The sequence below is a fragment of the Podarcis bocagei genome, assembly GCF_964188305.1.
Source record: "Podarcis bocagei genome assembly, chromosome: 5".
Classification (NCBI taxonomy): domain Eukaryota; kingdom Metazoa; phylum Chordata; class Lepidosauria; order Squamata; family Lacertidae; genus Podarcis; species Podarcis bocagei.
Window position 1 is genome coordinate 6458536 of NC_138129.1, and position 27285 is coordinate 6485820.

The window sequence follows — 27285 nt, forward strand, 5'->3', positions numbered from 1 at the left end:
TGGTGGCCAATTCTGGATCCACACGTCCTTCCATAGTGGGGACATTGGTTTCAGGGCGGGAGTTGATCATTTCTCCCTTGCATCCTGAATTCGAGCATCTTCAAAGCCCGTGACACCTTTGGTAAAGTAAAGGAGGAATATAGTTGTGCCTCGCCAGACGAAATTAATTCATTCTGCGAGTTTTTTCGTCTTGCGAAGCACGGTTTCCCATAGGAATGCATTGAAACGGTTTCCCATAGGAAAAAGGAAACAAACTTGCAATACGTTTTCGTCTTGCGAAGCAAGCCCATAGGGAAATTTGTCTTGCGAAGCAACTCAAAAAACGAAAAACTATTTCGTCTTGCAAGTTTTTCGTCTTGTGAGGCATTTGTCTTGCGAGGTACCACTGTAGTGACATAGAGACAAACGTAAGGAAGTCTCTCCTAATCTCTGCCCATTAAATATGCTGTATTTGTGCGAAGTGCCAAATCCCACCCTGTTGGGTGCAATATGTTCAGCCCTCTGTTTAAAACAGGATGGGATGTTATCCTCACTTAGTCTGAAAAAGCTACTACTTTGCTCGGTTGACTGGGTCTTGTCAGGTTCTTCAACACGCCGGCGTTCTTGTTTAAGGCTGCAATGCTTGTTTTGCTTTTTTGAAAAAAATAATAATCTAGGACTAAGAACCACTGAATCCAGTGGTGCTTATTCTAAGTAAATGTGCTCAGGATTGGGCAGTACAGATATGCACATGACAGCAGGTTCTACTTCCGGGTCCACGTAAATCACAGGGCACATGCTGTGCCTGAAGTGTCATGGAAGGTTGGAAGCACCGGCTTCTCCTTCTCTTAAATGCTGAGCAGGTTTCTAGTTCTCATGAGGAAGCTCCCAGTTGGGGAATGGAAGCAAGAGTCCTGATTCCCCAGGTTTCGTGCAAGTCGTAATTCACTCCTGAGACCACCCTCGCTTGCTACCCTTAGTAAGTGGGAACTAAAGGTTACTTTGTCCGTCTGTTAGTTATCTATTCCTTACAAAAAGAAGAACTGAGATCTGGAAAGGAACCTCATATTTTGCATCCACAATAAAGTAAAGGCTACATTTATGTGTGGTAGATAACATGTTTTAAAGGGTGGTTGGTGATTCTCTGATAATACTTGGGAAAGGTTTTCATATGGGAGACTTCTCCTTCCCACCGAATAATATTGGGCTTCTCTTTGGCCCCAGAAAGCATGGGAAATAATCTGCTCTTCCTCTGGCCTGAAATAGGATGAGGTTACTTGCATAGAGCTCTTAATTTAACTCATGGTTGTTGGCTCAAACCATGTGTCCACATAACACAGCATCTTGTTTTTTTATATTATATAATATGTGGCTGCCGAGACCAGTACGTTTCCGAGCACAATTCACAGTGTTGGTTTTGACCTTTAAAGCCCTAAATGGCCTCGGCCCAGAATACCTGAAGGAGCGTCTCCACCCCCAGCGTTCTGCCCAGATGCTGAAATCCAGCGCTGAGGGCCTTCTGGCGGTTCCCTCATTGCGAGAAGCAAAGCTACAGGGAACCAGGCAGAGGGCCTTCTCGGTAGTGGCACCCGCCCTGTGGAACACCCTCTCATCAGATGTCAAAGAGATAAACAACTACCTGACATTTAGAAGACATCTGAAGGCAGCCCTGTTCAGGGAAGTTTTTAATGGGTGACATGTTAATGTATTTTTTATCTTTGTTGGAAGCCGCCCAGAGGCTGCACATGGAAGTTCCATTCAGCTACCTCAGCCCTTGATAAACCTAGCCTCCAAGGGGCTGAGGCCCTGCTGAGATGTTCCACAAGGGGGGGGAGGAGCGGAGCACACTTCTGGTCGCATTTACCTGCCGCTGGTACTTTTGCTTTTCATTTTTTTTTGGTTTTGAAAAGCAGCGCGCAGTTGGGCGATGCGGGCAGGAAGCCGGCTCTGCCACAGGGCGCATGTGGCCTCCGCTCAGAGGCAGCCACCCACCCTGGGAAAGTCAGCCGTGCGACCGAGCTGCCTGCAGCCACCCAGAGAGCTGGGACCTGACCTTTTATTCTAGAAGACGGTGAGGCCAAGCCGAAAGATCAAGGGATTCTGATCGCTGGGGCCGATTGCAGAGATGCTGTTTGCCCGCCTCTGTTCCCCCCACTGCTGAAGTAAGTAACCTGCTAAACGAGTAACCTGGACCGTGGCGGTTCTCCGCGCCTCTAAAAGTTGCCTTAAGGCTGCAATCCTGGGCACGCTTGGCTTGGGATGAGCATCCCAGGGGATTTATTTGCAAGGAAATGTGCTGAAATTCTCCTGCCCCAAACACCCATCCAGGCAATGCATTGAGTACGTTCCGTTTTCAGAGGTGGCTCTGCTTCGTAAGCTGGACTTGGCAGCAGAGGGAGTGAAAGGCTCAGCCGTTTGAGGAGAGCCAGTGTGGTGTATCAGAGTGCCGGTCTAGCACCTGGGAGACCAGGGTTCAAATCTCCACTCAGCCGTGAAGCTCAGTGGGTGACCTTTCGGGGGGGCTGGTGCCTGCCTCTCAGCCTAGCCTACCTCTCAGGGTTGTTGTGGGGAGCAAATGAGGAGGGCAGGAGCTATGTCGCCATCTTACGTTCCTTGTTGGGGGGATATAAATGCCATAAATACATCTATGTCCAAATTGGCGGCCATGTTTTAGAGCATCCTCCAACATCCCCCAGATGTTTGGGGCTTTCAGTGCTTTCCAGTCCCAGCCATGACAACCCCGTGATTGAGGGTGACAGGAGTTGTAGTCCGAAAACATCTGGAGGGAACAAGGTTGACGAGAGCTGCTTTAGAGTGAGAGAGGCACCCTAAATTTATGCTCTTTGAAGCTTTAAATCCTGCGGTGAGACTAAAAGGAGGGGAAGAATCGTATATGCCCCATTAGCTTTTTTATAAGAAGGGGGGGAATATCGTAGAACTATAGAATTATAGTTAGAAGGGGCCACAAAGCTCAACTAGTCCAACCTAATGCAATGGAGGAATCTTTCACCCAATGCTGAGCTCGAACCCACAGCCTTGCGATTAAGCCCTAAACAGTCTCGGTCCAGTATACCTGAAAGAGCATCTCCACCCCCATCGTTCTGCCCAGACACTGAGGTCCAGCTCTGAGGGCCTTCTGTCAGTTCCCTCACTACGAGAAGCCAAGTTACAGGGAACCTGGCAGAGGGCCTTCTCGGTAGTGGCACCCGCCCTGTGGAACACCCTCCCACCAGATGTCAAAGAGAAAAACAACTACCAGGCTTTCAGAAGACATCTGAAGGCAGCCCTCTTTAGGGAAGCTTTTAATGTTCAATAGACTATTGTATTTTAATATTTTGTTGGAAGCTGCCGAGAGTGGCTGGGGAAACCCAGCCAAATAGGTGGGGTATAAATAATAAATTATTATTATTATAAGAGCCTTGTGCTCTACCGACTGAGCTATCACACAATTCCGATCAATAAATGTTTCTTGATCTTGACGAGATCTATGGACGAGAGTTTGGATTATCCAGTCTGGATTAATGTCAGAATTGTAGAGTTAGAAGGGATTCAATGAGTTATCTAGTCCAACCCCAGCATCTTCATGAGGGGCAGCGACTGTGACTTCGTTTCGTTAGGAGGAGATGAGTCGATGGGAGGCTTGTGTTGGGACTATGAGCTGCTTCAGGCACCAGTTTGGGGGCATCAACATCCTGCGATGCTAGCCTTCTAACTGCATTTTTAAAATTTCATTTGACTTCATCTCCCTTTCCTTTTACAAAAGTATTTTCTGAGCTGCAGACAGCAACAAAAAAGCAAGGTCGAGAAAATAAAAAATACGTGGTGTTCAGTTTTAGAAAGGCTTCCCGGTGGTTTTCAAAGTGTAAAAACCAGTTACACAAACGTTAAATAATAAGAAGCGTCTGCAATTAGAATATACAGTAAGACAATCCCTGTAAAACACAGCAATTAAAACACGAGACTCTGGTTGAGAGAGCAAGGGAATTTCCGTAAGCAGGTAAGTCTTCAAAACCCAACCCATCAAAACGCCCAAACCGATGGAGCAGGGGTTGCATTTTGTAACGCTGGGGCAAACAATGAAAAATTCCGCCTCTGTGTCACCGCAAGCTGATAAGCATCAGGCTGTGGCAAGACTGGGTTTATTTTAGGTAACAGGGCCCAGCTTAGTTATGGCAGTGGTTTTCAACCTGTGTGCCATGGCACCTTGGGGTTCCTTGAATGATGGCCAGGGGTGCCACAGACAACACTGGCCTCTGTCCCTCTTTCCTTCCCTCCTTCCTCTGATGCCCTCTCGCATCTCTGCCTCCCAAAGGCTTGCACAGCTGTTTGTTGCAGCAGCCCTGGCTGCAAACTCCCCAGGCGAATGGTGCCTTTGGGGCTGGCCAAGGGGTGCTGGTTGCCAGGAGCTGAGGCAGCCTCGGAATAAGCAAGCAAGCGGGTGAGGGAGCCCAGCCGGCCAGCCCTTGCTGCTGGGAATGAACAAAACAGCAACTAACCTCTGGTTACGTGAAACTTATTCAATAAACACACAAGACGTAACTGGCTGTACGTTTGAAAAAAATAACATATACTATTCATTGTATTGAATTGTAGATTTCAACAAATGTAGGTCATAAAGTTCAACGGAAAAAGCAGAAGACCCAGTGGATCAGTTCATTCTCTAATTAGTTTATGTATAAGGGGAAAAGTCTATTCCACCTGTCTGCTCATAGAGTCCAACAATCCGTACGAAGGGTTGTTGCAGTTCCACAGAATCCTTTCAGAGTCCAAGACAAGGATTTCCGGAATATTAGCCTTGTTTCGCCGTCCTAGGCTTCATCAGTAGTACAAACTCATATATGATATCACAGGACAGTGGATCTTATAGCATAGTACAGTGGTACCTTGGGTTAAGTACTTAATTTGTTCCGGAGGTCCGTTTTTAACCTGAAACTGTTCTTAACCTGAAGCACCACTTTAGCTAATGGGGCCTCCTGCTGCCGCTGCGCCGCCGGAGCACGATTTCTGTTCTCATCCTGAAGCAAAGTTCTTAACCTGAGGTACTATTTCTGGGTTAGTGGAGTCTGTAACCTGAAGCATCTGTAACCTGAGGTACCACTGCAGTGCTTTTGGGGGAGGAGCTTAGGGTGGAGATCATAAGCTTTGTTTGGCCCCATCCACGGTTGTTTGCTTTATTACCCTGCTGTGATGGGGTGGTCAAGGACCTTGTTTGCTTCCAAAGGGAGGCCAAAAGCTGGAGAAAAACTCAGCGTTCTCTCTGCCACAACTGAGGGAAGCAAGCTAGGTCAGGGAGCAGAAAGTAACCCAGACAGGGCACATACAGCTCCGTCTTCACACAACTCCCTGTCCCCCAATTTTTGCCACCCGAGGTAGCCCCTTCACTCCACCCAATGATAGAGCCGGCCCTGGTGTGTGGAGGAGTTGCAGTAAAGAACAAGCAGCAGGGAGCTATTTGCCCTATTTTTGGACTTGTCCTAAAATTAGAATATAGAGTGGTACCTCGGGTTAAGTACTTAATTTGTTCCAGAGGTCCGTGCTTAACCTGAAACTCTTCTTAACCTGAAGCACCACTTTAGCTAATGGGGCCTCCCGCTGCCGCCACGCAATTTCTGTTCTCATCCTGAAGCAAAGTTCTTAACCCGAGGTACTATTTCTGGGTTAGCCGAGTCTGTAACCTGAAGCCTATGTAACCTGAAGCGTATGTAACCCAAGGCACCACTGTAGTAGCTATAACTTTATGAGCTACTTCTGTTGAAATTCTGTTGTTGTTGTGAATTTTATATTTATACCCTGCCTATCCTACTGGGCTGACCCAGACACTCTGGGAAGCTTCCAACATATATAAAAACATAATAAAACATTAAACATTTTAAAACTTCCCTATAGAGGGCTGCCTTCAGATGGCTTGTGGGGGTCAGATAACTCCATCCCCTCCAACATTTCTCCAATGAAAACAGGGACGCCCTAAAGAAAAGGGGGACATTCAAGGATCAACTAAAAAACCGAGACGGCTTCTGTGAATCCTGAACCGTCCCTGGAAAACAGGGACACTGGGAGGGTCTGTAGGACTAGGAGAAGAAAAGAGAAGGAAGAGGCGACATGCTAGAAATTTATGAGGTTTTTAACTGGCATAATCAAACTGGGGGGCAACTCCCGTCTCTTGCGGGGGCGCAATTAGTGCCAGCACCGTCCATTAAGAGTTTGGGTGTAATCTTTGATACCTCCCTTTCCAAGGAGGCGCAGATTGCAGCTATAACAAAGGCGGCATTTTTTCATCTGCGCCAAGCTAAGCAGTTGGCTCCTTACCTCTCTCGCCCAGACCTTGCCACTGTGATCGACGCGACGGTCACCTCCAGGCTTGATTATTGTAACTCGCTCTACGTGGGGCTGCCCTTGAGACTGACCCAGAAACTCCAGCGGGTGCAGAATGCCGTGGCGAGACTCCTTACGTGGTCCTCCCTGCGGGATCACATTCACCCGGTGCTATACCAGCTGCACTGGCTCCCGGTGGAGTACAGGATCAGGTTTAAGGTGCTGGTTTTAACCTTTAAAGCCCTTGGCGGCCTAGGACCCTCGTACCTAGAATCATAGAATCATAGAATTGGAAGAGACCACAAGGGCCATTGAGTCCAACCCCCTGCCAAGCAGGAAACACCATCAGAGCACTCCAGACATATGGTTGTCAAGCCTCTGCTTAAAGACCTCCAAAGTAGGAGACTCCACCACACTCCTTGGCAGCAATTTCCACTGTCGAACAGCTCTTACTGTCAGGAAGTTCTTCCTAATGTTTAGGTGGAATCTTCTTTCTTGTAGTTTGGATCCATTGCTCCGTGTCCGCTTCTCTGGAGCAGCAGAAAACAACCTTTCTCCCTCCTCTATGTGACATCCTTTTATATATTTGAACATGGCTATCATATCACCCCTTAACCTCCTCTTCTCCAGGCTAAACCTACAGGACCGCCTCTTCTGGTATGTCCCACAGAGGAACTTACGGTCTTCAAACAAAAACATCTTGAAGGTCCCAGGCCACAGAGAGGTTAGGCTGGCCTTGACCAGAGCCAGGGCTTTTTCGGCTGTGGCCCCAATCTGGTGGAACGCTCTGTCACAAGAGACCAGGGCCCTGTGGGACTTGACATCTTTCCGCAGGGCCTGCAAGACAGAGCTGTTCCACCAGGCCTTTGGTCAGGGCACAGCCTGACTCCCTCCCTCGGCAATCTTCACAGAACTTTAGCCTAATGGTTGCCATCAATATGAGTTGAATTAATTTTAATGAAATGATTTTAGAATGTTGTATTATTTTATTGTTAGCCGCCCTGAGCCCGGCTTCGGCTGGGGAGGGCGGGATATAAATTAAATTTATTAGTAGTAGTATTAGTATTATTACTTGTGGACAGTCAATGAAGCTGACTGTTGCAAGATTCAGGACAGAAAAAATAAAGCCCTTCGTGCAGCGCATAGTGAGACTGTGGAACTCCCTCCCACAGGAAGCAGCAATGGCTGCCAATTAAGATAAAAGAGGAGAGGACTCTCTCGCTCTCTTTTTTTCAATGCAAAATTACAACAAAAATTACAAACATTGAATCCAAAATGAAACAAACAAAAGAGAAAAAGAACAAAAGAAAAAAGAACAACACACAAAAGCACACACATTTACAAAGAAAACCATATCATCATTCTAATCTAGTCATTACATACATATACACGTATTGACTTCCTTCCTTTGTCTAAGACCTGGAAATTTTTACTCTTTCTAAGTTGTTGTGTCTAATGTAGATTACTTCTATTACTTCTATCTTTATGCTTTTTACACCATTTTTCTCTTTCTTTAACCCTGCAAAGCTTCGTTCATTACATACCGATATGCTTACTCCAGAACAATGCTTTTTCATATACTCTTTAGCACATCCCCATTCTTTTAACCAGTTTTGGTCTGATTGTCTCCTTATGAATGCTGTGAGTCTTGCCAGATTTATATATTCACAAAATTTAATTTGCCATTCTTTCATGGATGGAATTTCTCTCCCTTCCCCATTTTTTGCTATGAGCATCCTGGCTGTTAAGTTGTGGGTGAACATATCAGACAACACAGCGATTCTTCAAACAGCTCTTGTTTATTCACAGGCCAGGACAGAACTGAACTAAAGGGTTCAGTCAGCCTGCTTATATAGAGCTCCAGTACAATGTAACTGTAACAATTTTCTAAAACTATCCAATCACTGAACGTCACTTTCGATCCCTTATTTGCATAACTATCTACAGTATCCCCCTGCTGGCCCAGGGTGAGAACTTAAGTATATAACACTGGCAGCTGTTGTCGCATAGAGCAGTGTTTCCCAACCACTGTTCCGCGGCACACTAGTGTGCCGCGAGATGTTGCCTGGTGTGCCGCGAGATGTTGCCTGGAGGGAGGCGGGCGAGGCGGGCAGCGAGAGGCAGGGCAGCAGCGGCGAGGAGAGGCCGCCCAGCGTGGGGCTCTCGCCGTCTGCCTGCCTGGCTGCCTGCGAGCTCGGCAGGCAGCGCCTCCATCCGCAGCGCCCGCCTCGCGGCTCTCTTTCCCTGCCCCTGCCAAAGCTCACCCAGCCAAGCCGGGCTCTCCTTCCTGCCTCGCTTTGCTGCCTCCTCCCCCCCCCCCAAAGCTTGGAGGTTCCCCGGCAAGGGGGAGGGAAAAAATTGAAACTTACACTTTCGTGCGTCCCTCCCGGCGTGACGCTGCGCGCTGACGTCATGGGGCTGTAATGGTGGTGTGCCTCGAGATTTTTTTCATCAAACAAGTGTGCCTTTGCCCAAAAAAGGTTGGGAAACACTGGCATAGAGGAATACTTTCCTTTGATTGCCAGGAATATCGTTTGTGATTTTAGGTATAATCACAAACGAGGAGGAGAGGGTTCTCAATGGCTCTCCTCTGCTCCCACAGTTGGAGGCAGCGATGCTTCTGGACACCGCTTTCTGGAAACCCCAGGAGGGGCGAGAGTGGTCCTGAGTTCGAATCCTGCTTGCGAATTTCCTACAGTCATCTGGTTGGCCTCTGTGAGAACAGGATGCTGGCCCATTGGCCTGATCCAGCCAGCTCCTCTTATGTTCTTATCAGGGGCAGAGCTTGGCAATATGGCGCCCTGTGCATATAAATTAATGATAAAAAATAAGGAAAGGATAAGGACAATTCAGAGTGAATGGGAGCGGGAAGGGCTGTTTCATTTGAATACGGTCCAAGAGATGATGAAGAGTACAGATAAAATAAAAATGGATAAATATAAAGAATTAAGTAGGAAATTCCTATTGAAACGGTATAGAACCGCAGCAACTGGCATGCATAGTTAAAGGATTGAGTCCTAAGTGCTGGCACTGTGGTTAAGAGTTAGGGGTATATGCACATATGTGGTAGGAGTGTATTTGGGTAAAGGAATATTGGCAAAAGATTATAAAGGTATTTCAGGTGATGTATTTCAGGTTAAGATAGAAGTCAATAGAGAAATGCTTATCTCAGGAATACTGGGGAATAGTAAAATAGAAAGAAAAGAGCAAGATTGGTATAAAATTATGATCTTAGCTGGTATGCTTATGATGGAAAGAAAAGAATAAATGGGCAATGGAAAAATGGAATTACTATGTTTTTGAATATATGTAATCTGATATATTTGAACAGGTAGTGGCGGAAGATACATGGGAAAACAAATGTCAAAAGATTTTGAATAAATGGACAAGTTATAGGAATTGGATAGCACGGGCGGAAGCCAACCCAAGCATCCAAATTAGAATGAATAATCTGTGCACATGGTTAAAGATCTGAAGAGAGAACAAGTTTTTGGGGGAGGGGTTAAAGGGGAGGGAGGAAGGGGGGAAATTAGGATAAATGAGTAGGGACAAAAGTATATACTGTTATGCATAACTAATAGGAGGGTGATTTTGATGTATGTTATAGTTAGATTTTTTGGGACACAGGTGGATCTGTGGGTTAAACCACAGAGCCTAGGACTTGCTGATCAGAAGGTCGGCGGTTTGAATCCCCGTGACAGGGTGAGCTCCTGTTGCTCGGTCCCTGCTCCTGCCAACCTAGCAGTTCAAGAGCACGTCAAAGTGCAAGTAGATAAATAGGTACCACTCCGGCAAGAAGGTAGACGTCGTTTCTGTGTGCTGCTCTGGTTCGCCAGAAGTGGCTTAGTCCTGCTGGCCACATGACCCGGAAGCTGTACGCCGGCTCCCTCGGCCAATAAAGCGAGATGAGCGCCGCAACCCCAGAGTCGGTCACGACTGGACCTAATGGTCAGGGGTCCCTTTACCTTTACTATAGTTAGATTTTAGACTGAATGGTTTTTTTGTAAGTTATTCGACTTCCCTGGAGAAAAGTGTGATTATAAAGAATTATTTATTTATTTTTAAATGGCACCCTGTGCAAGGCCAACATTTGGCGCCTCTCCTAGTCCTTGTGCCCCTTTTCCAAAACTTGGGAAGGGAGGCACTGGGATTTCGGAAGGAGGCACAAGGCTTTAGCAGGGATCTAGCACCCTCCTTCCCAAAGCTAGGAACATGATAACTAGGCTTTGGGAAGGTCGCAGGAGGACTCTACACACATATAAAAAAACCATTTTGAAAATGCTGTTTCTGTTTTAGCAGTTTTTTTTTTAAAAATACATTGACTTTTCCATAAGGCTCACCATCGCCATCTAGTGTCACATTGTATATTGCACTTAAAACACACTCACGGTAAAACCTTTAATTTGCAGCTGTATAGCCCAGGACTTAACTGGGCTTTAGGACGGAAGCGGGAAGGTGTGTCCCCACGATGCCCTAAATCCGCCTCTGTTCTTACGGTACTGGAAACAGAGAGAGTCATGTTAGGGGGAGCCTGACGGCGAATGTCGCACTCAGCTTCCTGTGTGCCGTTTGACCTTTGAGCACATGAACATAGCAGGTCGTCCTTGTTTGCAACACAGGGAGCAGCAGAGACCACAGCTCAGCGGTGGTTGACAGTTTGGCGATGCAGCGACAGCTCCCTCGGGTTTGCAGGCCCTGTGGCTCAAAGGCACAGGAAACCCATTGCCAACCAGAGTGCAACCTGCAAGAGGCCCGTGATATTTTGCATTCTTCGTTAAGAGCCTGCAAGAAGGAACCTTTCTTTTTATAGATATAAAAAAAATTATTAGCTTTTTAGCATATCATTTTCAACAGTAATTAAACATACCGTATTTTTTGCTCTATAAGACTCACTTTTCCCCTCCTAAAAAGTAAGGGGAAATGTGTGTGCGTCTTATGGAGCGAATGCAGGCTGCACTGCTATCCTACAAGCCAGAACAGCAAGAGGGATTTCTGCTTTCGCTGTGCAGCGATCCCTCTTGCTGTTCTGGATTCTGGGATTCAGAATATTTTTTTTCTTGTTTTCCTCCTCCAAAAACTAGGTGCATCTTATGGTCTGGTGCGTCTTATAGAGCGAGAAATACGGTGCCTTTGCATCTTATACAATTTTTTTGACTTCCATCAATCCTGTCGGAAAATTTTCCAGTCTAATCTCTTAATATACATTTCTTACTTTCCCTATTACCTTTAAATCTCATAACTGATATCTTTTCTTTTTCTACTTTGCAACATTTCATATTTTTCTCTTTACAGAACTTCCTGTAGTCCTACCAGCGTAATTTGTTGGTTACAGCTGCTCTTCAAATAGTTCGTATACTTCTTCAAATCTTCTGAAAATCTCGGGTCCCACAGGTTTTGAATCCTTCCTGTCATTTTATCCTATTCTGCATAGTCCATTAATTTTATCTGCCATTCTTCTTTCGTCGGAATTTCTTCTTGCTTCCATTCCTGCGCTAACAACACTCTTGCTGCTGTTGTTGCATATAAAAACAATTAAACATCTTGCCTATTAATGTCCTGACCTATAATACCAAGTAAAAATGCTTCTGTGTTTTTTTTTAAATGTATATTTCAACATCTTTTTCATCTCATTACATATCATTTCCCATACGTTCTTTACTTTCTTACATTCCCAACAAGAAGGAGCCTTTCAGCTTCCATTGCTGTCCTGAGGGTCCAACACTCAACCAGCTTGCTTAAAATCCATTTTGTCTGTGGATTCCACGATTTGATTGCGAGGGCCATCTTTATGGGGGGTAAAACACGAGAACAAAATACAGTGGTGCCTCGGGTTAAGAACATACAGTGGTGCCCCGCAAGACGAATGCCTCGAAAGACGGAAAACTTGCTAGACGAAAGAGTTTTCCGTTTTGCAGGTGCTTCGCAAAACGAAATTCCTATGGGCTTGCTTCGCAAGACGAAAATGTCTTGCGAGTTCCTGCTGGGTTTTTTTCCTCCCCCCCCCCTTTTCTAAGCTGCTAAGCAGCTTATAAGCTGATCCGATCAGCAGATAAGCCGCTAAAAGCCGCTAATAGCGCTAATAGTGCTAATCCGCTAATCTGCTAATCTGTCAATGGGCTTGCTTCGCAAGACGAAAAAACCGCTAGACGAAGAGAATCGCAGAACGGATTCTTTTCGTCTTGCGAGGCACCACTGTAATTCGTTCTGGAGGTCCGTTCTTAACCTGAAACTGTTCTTAACCTGAGACACCACTTTAGCTAATGGGGCCTCCCGCTGCCGCTGCGCAATTTCTGTTCTCATCCTGAAGCAATGTTCTTAACCCGAGGTACGATTTCTGGCTTAGCAGAGTCTGTAACCTGAAGCGTATGTAACCCAAGGTACCATTGTAGCACAGAAACATAAGAAGAGCTTTGCTGGATCAGGCCAATGGCCCATCTAGCCCCGCGGAGGACCTTAAGGTCTACAAATGACAACACTTTGGAGGTCCCGAGCCTCAAGGAGTTTAGATTGGTCTCAACTAGGGCCAGGGCCTTTTCAGCCCTGGCCCTGACGTGGTGGAACACTCTGTCACAAGAGACTAGAGCCCTGCGGGACTTGACATCTTTCTGCAGGGCCTGCAAGACAGAGCTGTTCCGCCTGGCCTTTGGTTTGGACTCGGTCTGACCCTTACGTTTCCCTCCCCTTATAGTCTTGATTTATCGGCTACTTTAAAATGAGGCTGCATTTTAAATTGCATTTTAACCTGTATTTTAAATTGGTTTTTTCCCTCCCCCCTTTCTCTTTCCCCCCTATTATGTTTTTACTGTGATTTTATTGCTGTTAGCCGCCCTGAGCCCGGCTCTGGCCGGGGAGGGCGAGGTATAAATAAAATTTATTATTGTTATTATTATTGCAGTACTGAGCCAGATGGACAAATGGTGTGATTCTGTATAAGGCAGAATGAATGAATGTGGCCAACTGCATCCCTGATGGTCCTTTTTGCTTCCTCTCCTCCACAGCATCCTATGTCAAGAGCGTCTCGCAGGGCAATCCACTGATGGCTCCATCCCTGGAGGAAGTGGGGGCTGATGGCTTCTTCCCTTTGTTCCTTCTCGTCTCCCTGGTTGGCCTAACTGCCTGTCTCTTGGCCCTCTGCACACTTTGCAGGAGGTAAGCATCTGAGCTGCTCTCACCCTTAATTGGCAAGTCTTCTCTAGATAGAGTGCCTGGGGCCCCTGGTTCTACCACATCCTATTCATTAATAGGAGTATAGCATCTAGATCAAGGGAAGTAATAGTGCCACTGTATTCTGCTCTGGTCAGACCTCACCTGGAGTACTGTGTCCAGTTCTGGGCACCACAATTCAAGAAGGACACTGACAAACTGGAACGTGTCCAGAGGAGGGCAACCAAAATGGTCAAAGGCCTGGAAACGATGCCTTATGAGGAACGGCTAAGGGAGCTGGGCATGTTTAGCCTGGAGAAGAGGAGGTTAAGGGGTGATATGATAGCCATGTTCAAATATATAAAAGGATGTCACATAGAGGAGGGAGAAAGGTTGTTTTCTGCTGCTCCAGAGAAGCGGACACGGAGCAATGGATCCAAACTACAAGAAAGAAGATTCCACCTAAACATTAGGAAGAACTTCCTGACAGTAAGAGCTGTTTGACAGTGGAATTTGCTGCCAAGGAGTGTGGTGGAGTCTCCTACTTTGGAGGTCTTTAAGCAGAGGCTTGACAACCATATGTCAGGAGTGCTTTGATGGTGTTTCCTGCTTGGCAGGGGGTTGGACTCGATGGCCCTTGTGGTCTCTTCCAACTCTCTGATTCTATGATTCTATGATTCTGTGATTTCATTCATACAATTTACACGCCTCATGATTGAAAAATGAACAAACCTCAAAGCATATTAAAAAAATATAAATTGTCCAGTGGCACTTTAGAGACAAACTAAGTTTGTTCTTGGTATAAGCTTTCGTAACAAACTTAGTTGGTCTCCAAGGTGCCACTGAACAATTTTATATATATATATATAGACACACACACACACACATATATTTCAACTGGGACATGGGTGGCGCTGTGGGTTAAACCACAGAGCCTAGGGCTTGCCTATTAGAAGGTCGGCAGTTCGAATCCCTGCAACGGGGTGAGCTGCCATTGCTCGGTCTCTGCTCCTGCCAACCTAGCAGTTCGAAAGCACGTCAAAGTGCAAGTAGATAAATAGGTACCACTCCAGCGGGAAGGTAAATGGCATTTCCGTGCACTGCTCTGGTTCGCCAGAAGCGGCTTAGTCATGCTGGCCATATGACCCGGAAGCTGTATGCCGGCTCCCTCGGCCAATAAAGCGAGATGAGCGCCGCAACCCCAGAGTCGGTCACAACTGGACCTAATGGTCAGGGGTCCCTTTACCTTTACCTATTTCTGTGGCTTAGTCACAAGATAGTCAACAGCTCATCGTTGCAGGAAAGACAGAGCATTTCCAGTCTATGCATGTGCTAATCTGCAGGCATGTTGGGTTTGGTGCCTTTTTGTTCTAAGACACTGAAGAGAACAGACGTTTTTGCCTCTGTCTCCAGCAAAAAGTTAAAAGAGGCTGCAGCAGAGTAGGGTTTTTAGCTGAGAATGCAAGTTATTTGTAAACTAAGTTCAACCAATCAATCATTTTTTGTATTTGACTAAAAGCCATTACCAATTCACTTACAAAACCAGCAAATCCAACAAAACCTATTAAGAAAAATCCAGAAACAAGTTAAATCAAATTAACTGAGTCCTCTGCATAATCTACAGTGTTGTCTTTTATGTGACTAGCACGGATACTTTAAGCGGCTTTTATTAAAAAAACAACTGAGCAACTGAGTGAATGTAATTTTATTTGCTTTTCAGTTGAGTTCTGTAAGTGAAGCTTTTTGAACCATATTTTGGGACTGAAGAATTTTCACTTCAATACAAGCGTTTTGTTCACCCAGAAGCTTTTACATGTGCAAAATTAACCACAGTGGTGCCCCGCAAGATGAACGCCTCGCAAGACGGAAAACCCGCTAGACGAAAGGGTTTTCCGTTTTGGAGGCGCTTCGCAAAACGAATTTCCCTATGGGCTTCCTTCGCAAGACGAAAGCCCATAGGGAAATCTCCGGGACAGCGGGGAAGCGCAGCGCTTCTTCCCCACTGTCCTCGGACCTCCTCCGAAGGCTGGCGGTGGGGCGGAAAGCCCTTCTCCCCGCCCCAGCCTTCGGAAGGCTCCTCCGAAGGCTGGCGGCGGGGCGGAAAGCCCTTCTCCCCGCGCCAGCCTTCGGAAGGCTCCTCCGAAGGCTGGCGGCGGGGCGGAAAGCCCTTCTCCCCGCCCCAGCCTTCGGAAGGCTCCTCCGAAGGCTGGCGGCGGGGCGGAAAGCCCTTCTCCCCGCCCCAGCCTTCGGAAGGCTCCTCCGAAGGCTGGCGGCGGGGCGGAAAGCCCTTCTCCCCGCGCCAGCCTTCGGAAGGCTCCTCCGAAGGCTGGCGGCGGGGCGGAAAGCCCTTCTCCCCGCGCCAGCCTTCGGAAGGCTGCTCCGAAGGCTGGCGGCGGGGCGGAAAGCCCTTCTCCCCGTGCCAGCCTTCGGAAGGCTCCTCCGAAGGCTGGCGGCGGGGCGGAAAGCCCTTCTCCCCGCGCCAGCCTTCGGAAGGCTGCTCCGAAGCCTGGTGGTGGGGCGGAAAGCCCTTCTCCCCACGCCAGCCTTCGGATGGCTGTCCTGAAGACTTGCGGTCGGAGGAGGGTTTTCCTTCCCACTGCCAACATTCAGAATGCTGTTCTGAATGTTGGCGGTGGGGAGGAAAAACCCTCCTCCCACCGCAAGCCCCGGGAACAGAGGAGAAGCGCTGCGCCCCTTCCCCTCTGTTCCCGTACCTGTCCTGAAGGCTTGCGGTGGGGAGAAAAGCCCTTCTCCGCACCGCCAGCCTGGCAAGCGGTTTCCATAGGAACGCATTAATTGATTTTCAATGCATTCCTATGGGAAACCGTGCTTCGCAAGACGAAAAACTCGCAAGAAGAAAAAACCTCTGGAACGAATTAATTTCGTCTTGCGAGGCACCACTGCATCTCAATATTGGTTGCTTGGAGAAGAGTGTGAAAACTAGAAACTAGCCTGCTATAGAAAGCCAAAATTCACGTCTGTTGCTTCCGTTTCACGCAGTTACCTCTTCCCCAACCCCTATTCACATGTGGCCCTCAGAAAGTTGCCCAAAAGAGACTGTGGCCCCCGGGTTGGATTCCCCACTTCTGCACTAAAGCATTTGAGGATTCCGAGTTCAGAAAAAAGATGCTATTGGGGGGGTGGAGGTGTAATGGGGAGACATGAAAATGACAGAAGTTTGCCCAGATGGCAAAAATGACTGCAGCAGTCAGGGGCTGCTCCAATCAAAAATTCTACACAGAAGGGGAATACATAGGGGAATACATGAAGAAATATGGTGTCAAAGCAGAACCCTTAATAGGCAATTGTTAAGCGTGTAAGGACTAAAGAAGTACCGTATTTTTCGCTCTATAGGACGCACTTTTCCCCCTCCAAAAATGAAGGGGAAATGTGTGTGCGTCCTATGGGGCGAATGCAGGCTTTCGCTGAAGCTATCCGCAAGTCTTCGGAGCGCGGCGGGAGTTCCCGCCGGGCTCCCAAGGCTTGCGGAATACAGCAACAAGCTCCGGGAGTGAAGGCGAGGTTGCGCGCAACATCAACCCCGCTCCCGGACCCGTGCTGTCTGTATAAATATTTTTTTAAGCCAATAAAAAAAAGAAAAGAAGGAAAATGACAGAAGTTTGTAAGGCTAGCCAAAAAAGGGAGGTTTTTTTAGCAGGTAACGAAAAGGGGATAGAGAGAGCATCTGTGTGGTGTTTAAATGGAGAGAGTTCGAAAGAATCGGTGCCACCACAGAAAAGGCCTGATTCCTACATTGTGTGGAATGGGCCTCCTGATCAGATAGCTATCCAGTCCAGCAAAAATACGTGGACCTTCTGTACTCCCACCAGCTGACCAGGGTGTTGCTAAACTGACCCGTGAATGATTCGTTCCATCTCTTTTTCTGCCATTCAGGAAAGAGAAGAACAGGGTAATTCCACAAGATGGAGTGATGCTGGAGGAATCAGTGAGTGGACCTCTTTCCTTTCTACGTTTGGTTTCCCAATAACAAGTACATTCTTTGCGCACATGGACGTAGCCAGGATTTGGGGGGGGCGGGGCAGGACCGAGCAACCTCCGATGCGATTGGTTGGTTTGCAGAAGCCATGCTATTGCTCAGTCGGGTTGCCAGTTGTGTCGCTAGAATGCACCACAACATAATCCGAGTGACCTCAGTGAGCATTAAAACATTCTGATCACTTCTACTTTTAGTTACCGTATTTTTCACTCTATAGGACGCACTGGACCATAGGAGGGGGAGAGCAGAGGAAAAAAATTCTCCCCCTCTCTGCTCAGCACCCCTGCAGTGAAGTGGCAGGAGAAACGGAGCCCCTTCCATTTCTCCTCCTGCTTCACTGAAGGGGCGCTGCGCAGAGAGAGAAAACTGTGCAGTGCCTCTCCAGCGAAGCGAAGCCTGGAGAGCAAGAGGAATCGGTGTGCACCGACCCCTCCCACTCTCCAGGCTTCAGGCTGCGCTCCGAAGGCTTGCGGATAGCTGCCTCAAGCCCCCGGAGCGCAGTGGGAGTTCCTGCTGAGCTCCGGGGGCTTCAGGCAGCTTCAGCGAAAGCAACGCGAAGCCTCTGGAGCGCGGGGGGAGCTCTCCCTCTGCGCTTCGGAGGCTTCACGTTGCTATCGCTGAAACCAAGGAGCCTACATTCACGCCATAAGACACACACACATTTTCCCTTAATTTTTGAAGGGGGAAAAGTATGTTTTATAGAGCGAAAAATACGGTATTTTTATTTATTTACTCGATTGTGTGTGTGTGTGTGTGTGTGTGTGTGTGTGTGTGTACCATTTGCTGCAATTCCAGGGATGCAGACAGCTGCCCACCCAGTGGCATAGCTAGTCGCTCGAGTTCCCGGGGCAGTGCATGCGCCCTGCAGCCGGGGGCGGAGCAAGCCACCCATGGGGGCGGGGCCAACTGTCCATGGGGGCCGGGCGAGCCAAGTCAGGGCGCGCTGCGTGGGGCCTCTCTGCGACCTCCCCCTCAGCTGTAGGGCGACTGAGGCAGTGGGCAGACGCATGCCCCGCGCTGCTCAAAAAAGCAGTGCGGAGCTTGTAGGAAGTCTGCCCAGGAGAGACGCGTGGCTCAGGAATGCAGCAGGCCCCACGGTGTGGCGCCCAGTGCCCCCCGCCTCACCTAGCTGTGCCTCTGGATTAACTTTATGACCACTGCTCCATAGATATTGTTGTTATACAATTCCATTCACCACATAGATGGACGTGGGTAGCGCTGTGGGTTAAACCACAGAGCCTAGGACTTGCCAATCAGAAGGTATGGGAGTCGGAACTTAAGAGGTTAAGTTGTTCCCATGATGCCTCAGCATTCTGACGTCAGTTTTGGAAGCTGGGAGGAGTTTTCCTCACTGTTCCTCTCGGGTCTTGAGAGAGAGAGACGCAGTTCGTAATGGCTGCGAGGAGTCCTGGAATTTTCCGGAGAAAATGATGAAATAAAGAGCTGTAAATGGACATTACTGTGCTCTGTGTGTTTGTCGTAAGCAAGTGACAGTTTGCTGCTGTGTTTTACTCTGCTGGGAGTGACGGAGAAGAAGCAGATTGCACCGCTGAGAGGGAAGCGTGCCGGACCGCTGTAAAGAGCTAATTGGAGTATAAATCAATTAGCACGTCAAGGACTAATCAAAACATCTACAGAAGGTTGGCGGTTCAAATCCCCGCGACGGGGTGAGCTCCCATTGCTCGGTCCCTGCTCCTGCCAACCTAGCAGTTCGAAAGCACGTCAAAGTGCAAGTAGATAAATAGGTACCACTCCAGCGGGAAGGTAAACGGTGTTTCTGTGTGCTGCTCTGGTTCGCCAGAAGCGGCTTAGTCATGCTGGCCACATGACCCGGAAGCTGTATGCCGGCTCCCTCGGCCAATAAAGCGAGATGAGCGCCGCAACCCCAGAGTCGGCCACGACTGGACCTAATGGTCAGGGGTCCCTTTACCTTTTTTTATGAAGCATTTCTGTATCCTTCTGCTGTTCTGAAGAAGAATTGCACGAAACAGTGGCTATATCCGGAATCACTGTTCACTACGTCTGTTTGCGGACCACTTTGGCAGCGTTGGACGTCATAAAACAAAGCTTTACAGCTTGTTTTCACCTGATAAGAATCTGACCCATTGCTTCTTTCAGAGACTTGCATAGCCCACAAAGACTTTCAGAGACCTATAAGACTTATGTTTATTTGGGTCTATGTTTTCAAGAGAATCCATCAAGAGTGCACATTTAGTGACTGTCAGAGATTTATAATATTTCTGTTTATTTGGTTTCTCATATTGTTCTATGTCCCGTATAGACTATATAAAGAGTTTATGTTGATATTGCATTGTTGTACTTGGTCATCGTGTTGCCTTGGATATTACTGATAATTGTTTGCAACACAGGGGTTTAATTGTTTGGTTACGCCTCTGGATTAGGCAGATTCATGGAGGAGAGGGCTGTCAAAGGCTACTAGCAATAAAGGCTGTGCTGTGCCTGCAAAGTTGGAGACAGAAATGCTTCTGGTTTCTGGAAATCACTCAAGGGGAGAGTGTTTCTGAAGTCGCGTAGCAAGGGGTGTGCAATGGGTGCGGGAGTTATTTTTTCAGAAAAACATATTTTTGGCATTTTGTCACCCCCCTCAGTGATGACACCCGGGGCAACCCGTACCCACCGCACCCCCCTTCCTACGCCACTGTGCCCACCACCCAGACACAACTTCTTGTTTTGCAGGCGGAGCTCTTGACGGTCATCAACTCGCACCAGCTGAACAGGACAAATTCAAAGGCAAAAAGTAAGTCGTCGCACGTTTCCCAAAGACTCTGGTATTCAGTTCAAATCTCAGGATTCCAAGTCGAAAAGCAATAAAGGCTGGAGGCAAAGGAGCCCTTGCCCTTGCTACTTCAAATTGCAAATAATATACGAGTCGCAGATAATATACAAGCTTGCTGACCCCTGAATTAGAGCATGGGTAGGTAAACTAAGGCCCAGGGGCCAGATCCGGCCCAATCGCCTTCTCAATCCGGCTCACAGACAGTCTGGGAATCAGTGTGTTTTTACATGAGTAGAATGTGTGCTTTTGTTTAAAATGCATCTCTGGGTTATTTGTGGGGCATAGGAATTTGTTCACTTTTTTCCCCAAAATATAGTCCGGCCCCCCACAAGGTCTGAGGGACAGTGGACCAGCCCCCTGCTGAAAAAGTTTGCTGACCCCTGATCAAGACCCTTTAGATCTTTTCACATGCACTGCTAGTAAGCCTGCTGTCACCCATCCTATATTTGTGCATCTGGCTCTTCCTGCCTTACATTTGTCCCTATTGAAATTCATTTTGTTAACTTGTGCCCAGTTGTCCAATCTGTTAAGGTCATTTTGAATTCTGATTCTGTATTCTCCTCCTCTTATGCTTCTCCTCTTTTTTCCAAAATTTTTTTATTGGTTTTCCAAATTTATAACAAACATAAAAGAAAAACATTACAATATTAAAAACAACAAAGAAACAAACATATACCCTAACTGTTAAAATCCCAATTTAATTGTCATTGTTGAATGACTTCCTCGAATCCCCCCTAACTGAGTTTCCATAAAACTCATTGTAGCAGTTTTCTAATATCCACTTTCAAATAAAATTGACTTATTCAATTAACATCTTTCTTTCTTTTCATAATATTTTCAATCCATAATGTTATACAATTCAACATATTTAACTCCTAGGCCAATTTAGTACTTACAAGTAATTCTACTTATGTTATCTTAGAATATCTAACTAAATAGTCCTTAAATTTATTCCATTCTTCTTGATGCTCCTCCTCTTTCTGTTCACGGATTTTTCAAGTCATGTCGGCCGGCTCCAAAAAGTCCATCATCTTCATCTGCCATTCCTTCACTGTTGGTATTTCTTGTAGTTTCCAGCTTTGGGCTAACAAAATTCTTGCTGCAGTTGTGGCATACAAAAACAATCTAACATATTTTTGGGGCAATTCCAAACCTATTATTCCAAGTAGAAAGGCCTCTGGCATTTTGATAAATGTATATTTCAACATTTTTTTCAACTCATTATAAATCTTTTCCCAGAAGTCTTTCACCTTGGGGCAGGTCCACCACATATGAAAAAAGGTACCTTCCTTTTCTTTACATTTACAACATAAATTTTCACTCACATGACAAATCTTTGCTAGTTTTACTGGGGTTAAGTACCATCTATACATCATTTTCATGATATTTTCTTTTAATACAGTACATGCAGTAAACTTAACCCCTTTCTTCCACAACCTTTCCCAATCTTCCAACATTATACAGTGGTGCCCCGCAAGACGAATGCCTCGCAAGACGGAAAACTCGCTAGACAAAAGAGTTTTCCGTTTTGGAGGTGCTTCGCAAAACGAATCTCCTATGGGCTTGCTTCGCAAGACGACAATGTCTTGCCAGTTCCTGCTGGTTTCCCCCCCCCCTGTCTCCCCCTTTTTCTAAGCCACTAAGCCGCTTATCGGCTGATCCGATCAGCAGATAAGCCTCTAAAAGCTGCTAAAAGCCGCTAATAGCGCTAAGCCGCTTATCAGCTGATCCGATCAGCAGATAAGCCTCTAAAAGCCTCTAATAGCGCTAATCCGCTAATCCTTCAATGGGCTTGCTTCACAAGACGAAAAAAACCGCTAGACGAAGAGAATCACAGATCGGATTCTTTTCGTCTTGCGAGGCACCACTGTATTGTGTCCGACATCTCTTGCCCAATCTATCATCACAGATTTAACTTGTTCATCCTTTGTATGCCACTCCAACAACACCTCCTCTTATGCTTCTTGCATCCTCCTCCTCTAGATCCAAGGTCAACCAGTGGCCACATCCCTTACGCGCTGAGCGAAGACGATGGGACAATATCCAGCTGCAGCTTCATCATCCTGCCCCAGAGGGGGCTTCCCCGCATCCCCCCAGAGGACCTGCTGTCTCCAGACCAGACTTACTCAAACCTGAGCTTCCAAAACCGAGCCGAGGATGTGCTGTACGAATCCATGACGGTGTCGGAGGAAGCGACGGAGGAACAGAGCCCTGTCACGAAGGAGGAGAAGGATTCTATGGGGCTAGAGGACCCAGCAACAGGACCCGAGTACGCCTGTGTTCTGAAAGGGAAGAAGATGAAGGCCCACCAGCACACGGGGATGGAGGCCGGGGCCTCTGAAGCATCACAACAGGGATCTATAGCAACAACACTTCACGCTGCTCAAGCAGTACAGGTATTATTATTATTATTAATAATAATAATAATAATAATAATAATAATAATAATAATAATAATAATAATAATAATAATTTATTATTTGTACCCCGCCCATCTGGCTGGGTTTCCCCAGTCACTCTGGGCGGCTTCCAACAAAGATCAAAAATATATTGAAATGTCACACGTTAAAAACGTCCCTGAACAGGGCTGCCTTAAGATGTCTTCTGAATGTCAGGTAGTTGTTTATCGCTTTGACATCTGCTGGAAGGGCGTTCCACAGGGCGGGCGCCACTACCGAGAAGGCCCTCTGCCTGGTTCCCTGTAGCTTTGCTTCTCGCAACGAGGGAACCGCCAGAAGGCCCTCAGAGCTGGACCTCAGTGTCCGGGCAGAACGATGGGGGTGGAGACGCTCCTTCAGGTATACTGGACCGAGGCCGTTTAGGGCTTTAAAGGTCAGCACCAACACTTTGAATTGTGCTCGGAAACGTACTGGAGGCCAATGTAGGTCTTTCAAGACCGGTGTTATATGGTCTCGGCGGCCGCCCCCAGTCACCAGTCTAGCTGCCGCACTCTGGATTAGTTGTAGTTTCCGAGTCACCTTCAAAGGTAGCCCCACGTAGAGTACATTGCAGTAGTCCAAGGGGGAGATAACCAGAGCATGCACCACTCTGGCGAGACAGTCCGCAGGCAGATAGGGTCTCAGCCTACGTACCAGATGGAGCTGGTAAACAGCTGCCCTGGACACAGATAATAATAATAATATTTATTATTTATACCCCGCCCATCTGGCTGAGTTTCCCCAGCCACTCTGGGCGGCTTCCGATCAAGAGTTAAAAACAATACAGCATTAACTATTAAAAACTTCCCAAAACAGGGCTGCCTTCAGATGTCTCTTAAAGATAAGAAAGCAGGAAAATAAGTAATAATAATAATTTATTTATACCCCACCCATCTGGCTGGGTTGCCCAAACCACTGTGGGTGGCTTCCAACAAAATAATAATTAAAAAAACATTGAACATTAAAAATTTCCCTAAACAGGGCTGCCTTTAGATGTCTTCTAAAAGTCTGATAGTTGTTTATTTCCTTGACATCTGATGGGAGGGGGTTCCACAGGGCAGGCACCACCACCGAGAAGGCCCTCTGCCTGTTTCCCTGTAGCTTTGCTTCTCGCAATGAGGGAACCGCCAGAAGGCCCTCAGAGCTGGACCTCAGTGTCCGGGCAGAACGATGGGGGTGGAGACGCTCCTTCAGGTATACTGGGCCGAGGCTGTTTAGGGCTTTAAAGGTCAGCACCAACACTTTGAATTGTGCTCGGAAACGTACTGGGAGCCAATGCAGATCTCTCAGGACCGGTGTTATGTGGTCCCGACGGCCACTCCCAGTCACCAGTATAAGAGACCTCCCATTTCTCTGCAATTGAAGTAACCCCTCCCCCCCCGATGGGGGGGGTCATTGCTCTTAATTATACTGGGGTTGCACCCACCCCACTCACACAAGAAAACAAAGACCACCACAGCCAATCACAAACAGACAACCACACCCTTGGCCAACCCCAATCTCTCTCACCACCAAAGGAACACAAGTGAACAGCAGAGAACCTGCACAAGCGGCGCTGACACAAAACCCCACATATATTAAGTAAAATAGAAACATCACCATCGGACCCCACCCCCACCCATCTTCCACCCTCCTCCACCTCTTTCCCCCTATTCTTCCTAATGTCTCAACAAATGAAACTGATTTGTGTAAAAAAAAAAAAAAGTTACATGGGGGAAAAGTACGAGAAAGAGACATTGCACATGCCTTTGTAAATCAAGAATTTTTTTAGTAAAAATACAATAAAAAAACCCTTATACGGGGTTGGAAGAGGGAAGTGCGAACCTGTCAATGAATGGCTGGATCTACACTGATCTGTAAAATCACTGTTAAAGGCTATTAAAAATCATAATATAGCTCTCAATGCAATTTCCCATACTCAACGTATCGCTGCTCAGCCGCGCCCTCCAGTGTCACATCTTTATAATGGATTTTTAACGTTATAACCGACCAGTGTAGATTCACCCCATGTGTCTTTTTCAAGCTTGCAATTTATTTGTGTGTTTTTAAACTGAAAGTCCTTCTGAAAAATTGTCAGCCTTTTTGTAATAATAATAATAATAATAATAATAATAATAATGTATCTATCTAATTCACCAGTGCACTGGGGTATCCCTTGTGCAGAATGGCAAGAGAAAAGCTGTCCTGCCTCAAGGGCTTTCATAGGATCAAAGGTGCACGAAACCGACCCCCAAAGCCATTTTATTGACGCTCCCCTAATGTCTGCTTCCCTCGTAGTTAGAAGAAATGTATTCAGTGGTGCGCAAGGAAAGGAAGAAGGAAAAGAAGAAGAAAACCGAGGTCTCTGGTGGGCACAGTGGAGAGAGACCATCCCAAGGGGAGATGAGCCTAGGAAATGCCCTGGTGGCATCTGTCCATCAGGAATCAGGTGGCAGGGCAGGGCACCCGCCCTCATTGTTCCAGCCTCCCGCTATTGAACCCTGCTATGAGTCTGTTGGCTGTGAATCGTGGGTGGGCAACGGCAGGAAGCCAAGCACAGAGCCAGCTTATGAGGCTGTAGATACTTACTGGAAGAATTTGAGAAGGAAAAGAAAGTCGGATAGGAACGCCCCAGCAGAAAACCTCTACGAAAGCATTGAAAACCTGGCATTTCAGTTTCAGAATCAAAACATGTTAGCCCATTTTGAAATCTGACTCTTCGGTTTGGTTTACCTATTCAAGAGGATGTAAATGAATTAAGTGGACATAGTTCAAACGTTACTAAATGCCGCTGCATGTCGGAAAGCATCAAACGCTGACTGCGATTGCATGTTAACTGGCAGATGCCCCCGAAACGCAATTTTGCTGCAAGCCAGACACTGACAAAGGGCACTTCCAGACGACATGTTTTATTGACCATTCCTCTTTATCTGCTTGCACAAAGCTTGCACAGAGGTTAGACTATTTGTTGAGCATTTCTTCTCATTTGTTTGCGGGGAGCTCCTATGACAACCGGCATCAATTAATCTGGCAGAATGACAAAGACCAATAAAACAAGTTTAATAATATCATGTTTAGGGGAGGAGAATAAGGTGAGCCGTTAGCCTTAAGGACTGCCAGAACTGAACATCAGTGCTGGGTGACATTTCACACTTGAAGAATCTTTGCAGATAATCACTTCGCTCCACTAGGAACTTTATGAAGAGCATCAACATGTCTGGCTGCAACCCTGCATCTGCTTACTCACGAGTAAGCTCTGAGAACCTCAATGGAACTTCCCCTTCTGATCTGAGTTGTCATGGAAAGGGCTGATGGATTGATGAGAGCTGAGTCCAACATCCAGAGAGCTGCCATTTCCCTACTTATTGCTGCAAAGCATTTAAAGTTGTTGTTTTTCAGAAGGGGTGGGGGGTGGGAAATGAATAATTTGTTGTTGTTGTTAAGTCGTGTCCAACTCTTTGTGACCCCCTGGACCAGAGCATGCCAGGCACTCCTGTCTTCCACTGCCTCCCGCAGTTTGGTCAGACTCATGCTGGTAGCTTCGAGAACACTGTCCCACCATCTCATCCTCCATCGTCCCCTTCTCCTTGTGCCCTCCATCTTTCCCAACATCAGGGTCTTTTCCAGGGAGTCTTCTCTTCTCATGAGGTGGCCAAAGTATTGGAGCCTCAGCTTCAGGATCTGTCCTTCCAGTGAGCACTCAGGGCTGATTTCCTTCAGAATGGATAGGTTTGATCTTCTTGCAGTCCATGGGACTCTCAAGAGTCTCCTCCAGCACCAGAATTCAAAAGCATAAATTCTTCAGCGACCAGCCTTCTTTATGGTCCAGCTCTCACTTCCATACATCACTACTGGGAAAACCATAGCTTTAACTATACGGACCTTTGTTGGCAAGGTGATGTCTCTGCTTTTTAAGATGCTGTTTAGGTTACTACTAGTTATTAGTAGTTGCTAATAGTTACTAGTTACAGTTACTACTCCTGAGCCATACATTTTCAGCAACACATTACCTGCATATTTGCAATTTTACATCCGTTTCTTGGGCTGTAGAACGGCATTGCAAAATTCGGAGGAGTGTGAATTTCTCAGGATGGGTGTGCTTCAGTTTGGATAGAGTCAGGGAGAGAGAAAGTTAACCAGGTTCTCCTTTAAATGTGAACTACATCAAAATCCCCTCACCTTATGTATCCTAAAGGAGGAAATGAAGACATACCAGGATTCTCACTAGCCAGGCAATGGGAGAGGCGAGGTGCCAGATCATGTCAATATTAAGTGGGCAATTCCATAATTGCAATGTGGGTACCTGCTCATTGTCTGGGGCGAAGGAAGAAAGAATTTGGGAAAATACATATACAGTCATGCCTCGTGTTGCATTAGGTTCATGTTGCATCTTTTCAGCTTGCAAACACGGCAAACTTGGAAGTGTATACTTCCGGTTTTCGCCGTGTGTGCATGCGCAGAAGCATTCTGCGCTCTTTGCACATGCACAGAAGTGCTCTGTCTCGCTCTGCACTTGCGCAGAAGCATGGCTCTAGTTGTGGGCTTTTTGGGGTGCGAATGGCACCCTGGAACGGATCGTATCTGCAACTAGAGGTGCCACTGTATGTAGTTAGGTGGAGGGAGCCTCTGATTCCAGATGA

The 27285-nt window shown here is 47.0% G+C and overlaps 1 protein-coding gene across 3 annotated transcripts; it reads left to right on the top strand.

The window, feature by feature from the left end:
* The first annotated feature begins 1814 nt into the window (after positions 1-1814).
* On the top strand, positions 1815-27272 carry LOC308588180 (uncharacterized protein). Of its 3 annotated transcripts, XM_081196554.1 has the most exons (6): positions 1815-2141; positions 13290-13440; positions 17329-17380; positions 20129-20189; positions 22212-22624; positions 24944-27272. In XM_081196554.1, exons 2-6 carry the CDS (start codon positions 13328-13330, stop codon positions 25358-25360), a joined length of 1056 nt encoding a protein of 351 aa, XP_081052680.1. In that variant the 5' UTR covers positions 1815-2141; positions 13290-13327; the 3' UTR covers positions 25361-27272. The 3 variants fall into 3 exon arrangements, with proteins under 3 accessions (XP_081052680.1, XP_081052681.1, XP_081052679.1); XM_081196555.1 differs by lacking the exon at positions 1815-2141 and having other exon boundaries at positions 13170-13440; positions 24948-25195; XM_081196553.1 differs by lacking the exon at positions 1815-2141 and having other exon boundaries at positions 13180-13440.
* Positions 27273-27285: the final 13 nt, after the last annotated feature.

Excerpts from the sequence above, each read along its gene's own strand:
- LOC308588180 (XM_081196553.1), top strand. The coding sequence starts at position 13,235 with ATGAATGTGGCCAACTGCATCCCTGATGGTCCTTTTTGCTTCCTCTCC. Across the intron at positions 13,441-17,328 it reads CTCTGCACACTTTGCAGGAG|GAAAGAGAAGAACAGGGTAA; the intron begins GTAAGCATCTGA and ends TCTGCCATTCAG. Across the intron at positions 22,625-24,943 it reads ACGCTGCTCAAGCAGTACAG|TTAGAAGAAATGTATTCAGT; the intron begins GTATTATTATTA and ends CTTCCCTCGTAG.